The sequence below is a fragment of the Sylvia atricapilla genome, chromosome 22 (assembly GCF_009819655.1).
Source record: "Sylvia atricapilla isolate bSylAtr1 chromosome 22, bSylAtr1.pri, whole genome shotgun sequence".
Classification (NCBI taxonomy): domain Eukaryota; kingdom Metazoa; phylum Chordata; class Aves; order Passeriformes; family Sylviidae; genus Sylvia; species Sylvia atricapilla.
This window is the reverse complement of record NC_089161.1, coordinates 1,427,782-1,438,242: the sequence shown is the minus strand read 5'-3', so window position 1 is coordinate 1,438,242 and position 10,461 is coordinate 1,427,782. Positions and strand designations below refer to the sequence as shown.

Here is a 10,461-nt window from a genome sequence, read left to right as displayed (position 1 = left end):
TGTCCAAGAGCAGCAGCTCAGGTGTGTTTTTCCCCAAAAGCAGCAGCTCAGGTGTGTTTTTGTCCAAAAGCAGCAGCTCAGGTGTGTTTTTGTCCCCTTGCTGCAGGTCCTTTGCCTGATGCCAAGAAGCCAAAGCTGATGCACGGCTCCTTGCTCATGAAGGACAACGTGAGTAAAGGATTTCTGCTGGGGTTTGGGGTCCTCTCGGGGGGATTTTTGTGCTCTCAGGGTGTTTTTTGTGCCCACTGGGGCTGTCTTCTGCACTTTGTGGCCTTTCAGGGTGTTTTGTGCCTTCTGAGGCTGTTTTGTGCCCTCTCAGGGTGTTTTTTGTGCTCTCTCAGGTGTTTTGTGTCCTCTCAGGGTGTTTTTTGTGCCCACTGAGGCTGTCTTCGGTGATCTGTGGCCTCTCAGGGTGTTTTGTGCCCTCTCAGGGTGTGTTTTTGTGTCCCCTCAGGGTGTTTTTTGTGCTCTCAGGTGTTTTGTGTCCTCTCAGGGTGTGTTTTGTGCCCACTGAGGCTGTTGTCTCTGCTTTGTGTCCTCTCAGGGTGTTTTCTGTTTTCTCAGGGTGTTTTTTGTCCTCTCAGGGTATTTTTTTAGTGTCCTGAGGGTGGTTTTTGTGCTCTCAGGCTGTTTTTTGGTCTCCTCTGAAGGTGGATATGTGTTTTATGTGCAGGAAGAACCCAAATCCCCACCAGCGGTTCTCCTCCCTCACCAAGACAATGCCTCACCTTCCACCTCACCCTCATTTCCAACCACCACTCCCCTGCCAGAGGTTAAACCATCTCCCAGAAAGGTGTCAAACACTACTTTATTATTATTAATATTATTATTATTTTTGTTATCATACCCAACCTTCAGCTCTCCTTTCTCTGCGGTGACAAAGGCGGAACAACCTCCCCTTCTCCCTTTTGACCCCAGAGCAGCACCACAACCCCTCAGAGCTCAGAACACTGCATTTTTCCATTCATTTATCTGTTTTTTTTTCCCCCCAGAGTTTCAGGCTGGTGTCCCCTGAGCAGGCCCTGAAGGAGCTGGGGCTGGCAGAGCATCAGCTGCGCTTCACCTGCCGCGTGCACATCCAGGACCCGCGCAAGGAGCACGAGACCGTGCTCAGGGTCTACAACCACCTCAAGGGGTGAGCCCTGCACAGCCTTTCTCCCCTCTCCCTTCCTCTGATCTTCTCCCAGAGCCCAGGGTTAAATGTTGGTTAATTCTTATTTGTTAAGAATAAATAACAGATTTATTTATTTAGGGGCTTGGATGCTGATTAATTCTTACCTGGTACAGTCTCGTGTAAGTTGTGAGTTCTGGCTAATAAAGGGAAAAATGAACTCCTCCCAAGGTCTTTTCAGCATAAATTGTCCAATTGTGAGATGACACCTAAACTATTTCTATTTTTAATATAAATTGTCAAATTGTGAGATGACACTTAAATTTTGTTTTTTTACTTTAACCCAATAACCAACCACCCGTGCCCCACAATGGGGATTTTTGTACCCAATTACAAAACCCCACCCAGAGCCATGATAAAGAAGATAAAAAAGAAGAACTCAACCTCTGCCCTAAATCCTCCATCTTGCTTTATATATATATATATTACTGCTTATTATTACTTTATATGTGTATTACTACTTTTATATATATATATATATATATATATACTGCTTATTATATATATATTACTGTATTCTGAACCCTTAAACTCTTTAAGTTTTCCACCCTGTGATACCCCACACTTCTGTTTAACCCCACACCCACAATCCCAGGGCTGTCACTCCATTTTGGGAGCCTTTTTCATAGCTCAGGTCAAATGGAGTGTTCTCTTGGGGGTTCTGTCACTAAATTTTAAACTCTAAAATTTAGAGTTTAAAATTTAGAGTTTAAAATTTTAAACTCTGAGTTTTCCACCCTGTGATACCCCACACTTCTGTTTAACCCCACACCCACAATCCCAGGGCTGTCACTCCATTTTGGGAGCCTTTTCCACTGGTGAAATGCAGTGTTCTCTCGGGGGTCAGTGCCTGGGTTCCAACACCTGGGAAGGGTTTTTTGAATCCCTCAGGAACGCTGGGGTTGGTATTTTAACCTCTCCAGGATGGAGGATTTGAATCCCAGAGCTGGCAGCAGCAGAACCTTGCAGGTTGTTTTTCCCCGAGTTCTTTGCTCAGGTTGGAGCTTTGCAGGGTCTGTTTTCAACCCTGCAGGAATCATTCCTGCAGGAAACCCTCAGTGTGATTGATGGAAAGAGCAGAACAAACTCTTCCTCAGCCCCTCTTTTCCCTTCCCTGGGCTCACACACAGCCAGGAGAGGAACAGGCTGGGATTTGGCCAGAGGCAGCATCCCAAAGAATAATCCTGTCTCCTCTCTCTGCAGCATCCTGAAGGATTACTCCGTGCAGCATCTCCCTGATGGCTCCATCACCGTGGAGTCCATCCTGATCCAGGCCACAGCACACTCAGAGGATCAGGGCACCAAAGTCCTGCTCGTGTCCTGGACTTACCAGGTGGGGAATCCTCATTTCTGGCTTTAATTCATCATTTCTGACCTGAAATTCCCAAACCATTCCTGCCCTGGGCTCAGCCTGTTCATGTCCTGGACTTGGCAGGTGGGGATTCCTAATTTCTGACCTGAATTCCTGATTTCTGGCCTGAAATTCCTGATTTGAATTCCTGATTTCTGACCTGAATTCCTGATTTCTGGCCTGAAATTCCCAAACCACTCCTGCCCTGGGGTCAGCCTGCTCGTGTCCTGGACTTACCAGGTGGGAATTCTGATTTCTGGCCAGAATTCCTGATGTGAATTCCTCATTTCTGGCCTGAATTCCTGATTTCTGACTTGAAATTCCTGATTTCTGGCCTGAAATTCCCAAACCATTCCTGCCCTGGGGTCAGCCTGTTCATGTCCTGGACTTACCAGGTGGGGAATCCTCATTTCTGACCTGAATTCCTGATTTCTGGCCTGAAATTCCTGATTTGAAATCCTGATTTCTGACCTGAATTCCTGATTTCTGGCCTGAAATTCCCAAACCATTCCTTCCATCCCAAACCACTCCTGCACTGGGGTGAGCCTGCTCATGACCAGTTGAGAATTCCTCATTTCTGACCAGAATTCCAGATCTCAATCCCTGATTTTTGACCTGAAATTCCTGATTTCTGACCAGAATTCCTGATTTGAATTCCTGATTGATTTCTGACCAGAATTCCTCATTTCTGGCCAGAATTCCTGATTTGAATTCCTCATTGATTTCTGACCAGAATTCCTCATTTCTGGCCAGAATTCCTGATTTGAATTCCTCATTTCTGACCAGAATTCCTGATTTGAATTCCTCATTGATTTCTGACCAGAATTCCTCATTTCTGACCAGAATTCCTCATTTCTGGCCAGAATTCCTGATTTGAATTCCTCATTTCTGACCAGAATTCCTGATTTGAATTCCTCATTGATTTCTGACCAGAATTCCTCATTTCTGACCAGAATTCCTCATTCCTGGCCAGAATTCCTGATTTGAATTCCTCATTTCTGACCAGAATTCCTCATTTCTGGCCAGAATTCCTGATTTGAATTCCTCATTTCTGACCAGAATCCCTCATTTCTGACCAGAATTCCCGATCTCACTCCCTGATTTCTGCCAGAATCCCAACCCCTGCCCTGGGGTGAACCTCCTCCTGTGGCTCTGCAGGTTTGGAAGGATGAGGCTGAGTCTCTGCTGGTTCCTGCCTGGGTCATTAAATTCTTTTCTTCACAGCCAGGACCTGCCTTTGGGAGGCACAGCAATAAAATAAATCAATTTTATTCCCTGATTTCAAGCAAAAGTGTTTTTTTTTTTTTCCTCCAAAGAAACCCCTCAGCTCCTTTGAGAAATGAGTTTCACACCAAGAGTTCCTAAAAACAGCCAGAAATGAATCTCTGGATTGTTTTCACTTTTTAAAAGCAGCTCACATTAAATCTTACAGTGCCCAGGATTTCCCTCAGCTCATTTCCAGCCACCAAAAAAATTAAATTTACTGCCCCAAATGGGACAATCAAAGGAAGATTTTTTTTTTCTCTTATTCCTATTTTATTTATTTTAAATTTTCTCTCTTTTAGGATGAAGAGCTTGGCAGTTACCTGACCTCCCTCCTGAAGAAAGGGCTGCCCCAGGGCACCCCCTGAGAGAAATAAATTCAGGCCAGAATTCAGAGCCCAGCCCAGGGTGAGGTCCCACAGTCACATTTTATTTCGTTTACATTGTCAAGGCTTTTTTTTCTTATTTTTCCCTTGCTTGGTTTTAATAAAAGATTTCCAATGTTTGTCCAATCCCTGCAGTGAAAGTCACCAGCACTGGGATTTTGGGGGGAAAAAACATCCAAGGAGTGAAAAAGCTGTTTTAAAACAGAGCTGAGGAGCAATTTTTTGAGTTGTTCACACATTTAAGTGATTTTAACTTTGTGTTCTCCCCTCCCACAGCTAAAATCTCCTCACTGCAGCCTGCAACAATTCAAATTCAAAATATAAAAAAGCATCACAGAAAGTAAAAAAAAAACCAAACCAAAAGCCTAAATGTGCTGATAACCAACAGCAAAACTTATTTAATTCTCCATCCTTCCCAAGGAGCCTCCAATCAGTTTTTTTATTTTATTTTTTTACTTTTATCCCCAAAGATTGTGCTGGGCTGAGAAAACCCAGTGCTGGGAGGATTTACCTAAAAATGAGATTTAAAAAAAAAAGCAATTTCTGCTAAAAGTTAAAGGATTATTTGGGGCTATTATTTGGATTATTTTACCAAACCTTCCCAGGGATTTTTTCAGAGTTTGGAAAAGTTGATTTTTCTCACCCAGATTTAAAAATTGCTAAGAGCAAAGCAGAAGAAGAGAGAGGGGTTTTAATAGTAATTAATGAAGTGTCCTGGGCACTGGCTGAACTTTGGAAATTCAGATTTTGTTCATCTGCTGCTCTCAGCCCTTGATAAAAGTTTGGGGGAGCAGAAATTCCTTGATAAAGGTTTGGGGTGATGTTTGAAGGAGCAGAACTGAGCCCCAAACTCTCACAGCCCCTGGAGGAAATTCAGTTCTGAGCAGGTTTGAAATGAGGCTTGTGGTTTTCTGGTGCCACAAATGAAAAAAAAACAAAACCTCCAAAAAACTCTTCCCCAGAGGCTCACAGAAGTTAACACCAGAAAAGGTCAGAGAATTTGGTGTTTATATCACCAAATGTCAGTGGGGAAAAAAATAAAAAATAAAAATAGAAAGAACTTGGGATGTTTGAAGATCACAAAGAGCTGAGCTGAATGTGTGGGGAGAGGAGAATTATTCACCTCTGGCTGATAAATCCCAGGGTTTTATTTGATAAATCCTGGGATTTATCAAATGTCTGCTGCCTCCTAAACATCCATGAATCACTGTGCAGCCTGGAGCTCCTGGGATGTTTTTTTGGGAAGCCAAGGCAGGATGAGAAGCCCCTATTTGGCTGTGGAATGTGGGCAGCAGCCTGGGAGAGAGCAGGAAAAAAGGGATAAAAACCCAGCAGAGCTGCCTGGATCCTGCAATTTCCTGCTTTTCCTTCAAATCCCTCCTTCAAAAAACAGCCCAAAGTTTTACCAACCCCAAAATCCCAACGGATTGAGCCCAAAACCATCCCTGAACACCAAGGCAGGAGCTCCCCCAAAGGACTGTCCTGGTTTTCTGCTCAAAATCTCCACTTCCCTTAATTTCATTTATCTGACCAAAATTCCCATCTGCATGGATTAAAAAAAAAAAAAAAAAAGGATTTTCCCAGGCTTGTTTTTAAGGAAAAACCAGCAAATTCAGCTCTGGCTGTACCTGGGGTGGATCATTTTTCTGACCAAAATTCCCATCTGCATGGCTTAAAAAAAAAAAAATAAAGAGGGTTTTCCCAGGCTTGTTGTAAGGAAAAACCAGCAAATTCAGCTCTGGCTGTACCTGGGGTGGATCATGGATTTAAAAAAAAAAAATAAAAGGATTTTCCCAGGCTTGTTTTTAAGGAAAAACCAGCGAATTCAGCTCCTGGGGTGGATCAGCCACTTCCATCCCCGTGGATTCTCCTTGTTGTTCCCCTGCCCGGGTTCACAGTCCCAGGAAGGGTCCCCAAAACGGTGGCCAGAGATGGTGAAGACCCTCTCTTTGCCCCTGAGGCTGCGGGGGCAGCTCCAGACCCTGCTGGAGGCGTGGAAACGGTACAGAATGGGTTTGAGGCAGCAGCTGCAGCTGCCCAACACCTCGGTGACCCTCTGCACCCTCGGGCTCAGCACCTCCTGCTCCATCCCCTGCAGCTCCAGCACGAACTGCAGCAGCTGGCAGAGCTGCTGGGGCAGAAAGCAGAGGGCACAGATGGCCAACACGATGGAGATGGTGCCCAGGGCTCTCCTCCTGCTCCTCCTGCTCCCGCTGCGCCGCGCGCCGCCGGCCGCCAGCGGCAACCCCAAAACGGTGACCGAAACGGGGAGCAGCACCCCAAAAACCAGCCCCACGACGGTCACAGGGGCTGTGGGGTGAGCCCAGCTCTCAGGGAAAGCCCCAAAACACCTCCTCGGCCTTTTGCTGCTCAGCACCAGCGGCACAATGGCACCCAAAGCCGCCGACCACAGCGTTGTGGCCGCCAGCAGGTAATGGGTGGCCTTGAGCCGGATGGAGGTGAAGGGGTGCAGAGCTGCCAGCCACACGTCCAGAACCAGGCAGCTGAAAAAAGCCACGCTGAGGGACGTGTGCAGGCAGAGCAGAGCCTTGGTGACCCTGCAGGTTGTGTCCCCGAAGCTCCAGGTGTCGCCCAGCAGCTGGGAATGGATGTGGAGAGGCAGCAGGGCCAGGAAGAGCGTGTCCAGCAGGGCCAGCTGCAGCAGCAGGATGTAGGAGTGGGACAGGGGCTTCACCCTGCACGACACCAGGGACAGGGACAGGCCATTGGCAGCCAGCCCCAGCAGCAGGACCAGGAGGTAGGTGACAGCAAACAGGGAATGCTCCAAGTCTGCTCCCGAAACGCCTCCTGAGCTGGAGTTTGGCGTGTTGGGAATCGGGGAATTTGTGCCGTTGAAATGATGAAAATCTGCTCCCAAAATGCTTCCTGAACTGGCATTTATCATGTTGGAAATCAGGGAATTTGTCCCATTGGAAATTAGGAAATCTGCTCCCAAAACGCCTCCTGAGCTGGAGTTTGGCATGTTGGAAATCAGGGAATTTGTCCCGTTCAAATGATGAAAATCTGCTCCCAAAATGCTTCTTGAACTGGCATTTGGCATGTTGGAAATCAGGGAATTTGTCCCATTGGAAATTAGGGAATTTGTCCCATTGAAATGCTGAAAATCTGCGCCCAAAATGCCTCTTGAACTGGCATTTATCATGTTGGAAATTGGGAAATTTGTGCCGTTGGAAATCAGGAAATCTGCTCCCAAAATGCCTCCTGAGCTGGCATTTGTGACATTGGAAATCAGGGAATTTGTCCCATTGGAAATTAGGAAATCTGCTCCCAAAATGCCTCCTGAGCTGGCATTTGGCATGTTGGAAATTGGGAAGTTTGTCCTTCTGGAAATCAGGGAATTTGTCCCATTAGAAATCAGGGAATTGGTCCCGTTGGAATGCTGCAAATCTGCTCCCAAAATGCCTCTTGAACTGGTATTTGGTACATTGGAAATCAGGGATTTTGTCCTGTTGAAAATCAGGGAATTTGTCCCATTGGAGACTCCCTCAGGCCAGGAACACTGGGGTTCAGGTGAGAAACAATGTCCCTAAAAAGGTAAAAAAAAAAAAAAAAAAAACCATTTAAACCACAAATATTTGAATTTTCCCCCAGTGGACAGAGCCTTTAGTGACATTAAAATCATCCCAAGGTGACAACACTGGGGTTCAGATGTCCCTAAAAAAGAAAAAAACATTTAAACCACAAATATTTGATTTTTTTTTTCCTCAAATAGAGCCTTTAGTGGCATTAGAATCATCCCAAGGTGACAACAGTGAGGTTCAAATGGGAAACAATGTCCTTAAAAAAGGAAAAAAAAATTAAAATAAACTATTTAAATCACAAATACTGGATTTTTTCTCAAATAGACAAAGCCTTTAGTGGCATTAAAATCATCCCAAGGTGACAACACTGGGGTTCAGATGTCCCTAAAAAAGAAAAAACCATTTAAACCACAAATATATGAATTTTTTCTCCCTGGACAGAGCCTTTAGTGACATTAAAATCATCCCAAGGTGACAACACTGGGGTTCAGATGTCCCTAAAAAAGAAAAAAACCATTTAAACCACAAATATTTGATTTTTTTTCCTCAAATAGAGCCTTTAGTGGCATTAGAATCACCCCAAGGTGACAACACTGGGGTTCAAATGGGAAACAATGTCCTTAAAAAAGGAAAAAAAAATTAAAATAAACCATTTAAATCACAAATATTGGATTTTTTCTCAAATAGACAAGGCCTTTAGTGACATTAAAATCATCCCAAGGTGACAACACTGGGGTTCAGATGGGAAACAATGTCCTTAAAAAAGGAAAAAAAAATTAAAAAAAACCATTTAAACCACAAATATTGGATTTTTTCCCCCAGCAGACAAATAATTTAAAAAATCTGGATTAAAACCAGCTCCAGTTTTGTCACCTGAGCAGAGAGGGGTTCAAGGTTCACAGTGTCCCCAAAAGGAGCCCCAGGGGCTGCTGGGGACTTTCCAGAGGAAACTCTGACCTCACATTTCCTGCCCAGAGCCACCAAATGTGAGACAAGAGATTAAAAAAGATGATAATGACGTGAGAAAAGAGAGAAAAATGTGAGGAGACAGAAGCAGGGGAAAAAAATAAGTGAGAAAAGAGGCAAAAAAACAGGATAAAAAATGAGAGGATAAAAAATGAGAAAAATATGAGAAAAGAGACAAAAAAACAGGATAAAAACATGCAACAAGAAAAAAATTAATAAAAACATGAGAAAGGAAAGAAAAAACAGGATAAAAAATGGGAAAAGCTTGAGAAAAGAGACAAAAACCAGGATAAAATCATCAGAAAAGAGATAAAAGTATGAAAAACACATGAGAAAAGAGACAAAAGCCAGGATAAAATCATGCAAAAAGAAATTATAAAAACATGAGAAAAGAGAGAAAAACCAGGATAAAAAATGAGAAAAACTTCAGAAAAAAAGACAAAAAGCAGGATAAAAAATGGGCTCCCAAAAGATAAAACCCAACCAGGAGGAATATTTTGTATTTCTGTGCCCTGTAAAGACAAAAATAATTAATTTTAGGTAGGAATTGGAGTCACCAGAGCTCAGCTTTGTGCAGAAAGGAATATTTCAGATTTCTGTGCCCCATAAAGACAAAAATAATTAAATTCAGGCAGAAATTGGATTTACCAGAGCTCAGCTTGGTGCAGAAGGGAATATTTCAGATTTCTGTGCCCCATAAAGACAAAAATAATTAATTTTAGGCAGGAATTGGACTCACCAGAGCTCAGCTTGGTGCAGAAAGGAATATTTCAGATTTCTGTGCCCCATAAAGACTAAAACAATAATTTTAGGCAGAAATTGGACTCACCAGAGCTCAGCTTGGTGCAAAAGGGAATATTTCAGATTTCTGTGCCCCATAAAGACTAAAACAATAATTTTAGGCAGAAATTGGACTCACCAGAGCTCAGCTTGGTGCAGAAAGGGAATATTTCATATTTCTGTGCCCTGTAAAGACAAAAATAATTAATTTTAGGCAGGAATTGGACTCACCAGAGCTCAGCTTGGTGCAGAAAGGAATATTTCAGATTTCTGTGCCCCATAAAGACTAAAACAATAATTTTAGGCAGGAATTGGACTCACCAGAGCTCAGCTTGGTGCAGAAAGGAATATTTCAGATTTCTGTGCCCCATAAAGACTAAAACAATAATTTTAGGTAGGAATTGGACTCACCAGAGCTCAGCTTTGTGCAGAAAGGGAATATTTCAGATTTCTGTGCCCCATAAAGACTAAAACAATAATTTTAGGCAGAATTTGGACTCACCAGAGCTCAGCTTTGTGCAGAAGGGGATATTTCAGATTTCTCTGGCCTGTAAGGACTAAAATGATTAATTTTAGGCAGGAATTGGACTCACCAGAGCTCAGCTTGGTGCAGAAAGGAATATTTCATATTTCTGTGCCCTGTAAAGACTAAAACAATAATTTTAGGCAGAAATTGGACTCACCAGAGCTCAGCTTGGCGCAGAAAGGGAATATTTCATATTTCTGTGCCCTGTAAAGACAAAAATAATTAATTTTAGGCAGGAATTGGACTCACCAGAGCTCAGCTTGGTGCAGAAAGGAATATTTCAGATTTCTGTGCCCCATAAAGACTAAAACAATAATTTTAGGCAGGAATTGGACTCACCAGAGCTCAGCTTGGTGCAGAAAGGAATATTTCAGATTTCTGTGCCCCATAAAGACTAAAACAATAATTTTAGGTAGGAATTGGACTCACCAGAGCTCAGCTTTGTGCAGAAAGGGAATATTTCAGATTTCTGTGCC

The 10,461-nt window shown here is 43.5% G+C and overlaps 2 protein-coding genes across 2 annotated transcripts; one reads left to right on the top strand and one right to left on the bottom strand.

The window, feature by feature from the left end:
- The first annotated feature begins 27 nt into the window (after nt 1–27).
- Nucleotides 28–4,297, top strand: INTS11 (integrator complex subunit 11). The gene is made up of 4 exons (XM_066334146.1): nt 28–168; nt 993–1,135; nt 2,375–2,504; nt 4,088–4,297. Exons 1-4 carry the CDS (start codon nt 139–141, stop codon nt 4,151–4,153), a joined length of 369 nt encoding a protein of 122 aa, XP_066190243.1. The 5' UTR covers nt 28–138; the 3' UTR covers nt 4,154–4,297.
- Nucleotides 4,298–4,447: 150 nt separating this feature from the next.
- LOC136370635 (uracil nucleotide/cysteinyl leukotriene receptor-like) lies at nt 4,448–7,662 on the bottom strand. The gene is made up of 2 exons (XM_066334142.1): nt 6,022–7,662; nt 4,448–5,817 (listed from the first exon to the last, which is right to left on the bottom strand). The coding sequence occupies exons 1-2, from the start codon at nt 7,488–7,490 to the stop codon at nt 5,784–5,786; spliced, it is 1,503 nt and encodes a 500-aa protein (XP_066190239.1). The 5' UTR covers nt 7,491–7,662; the 3' UTR covers nt 4,448–5,783.
- Nucleotides 7,663–10,461: the final 2,799 nt, after the last annotated feature.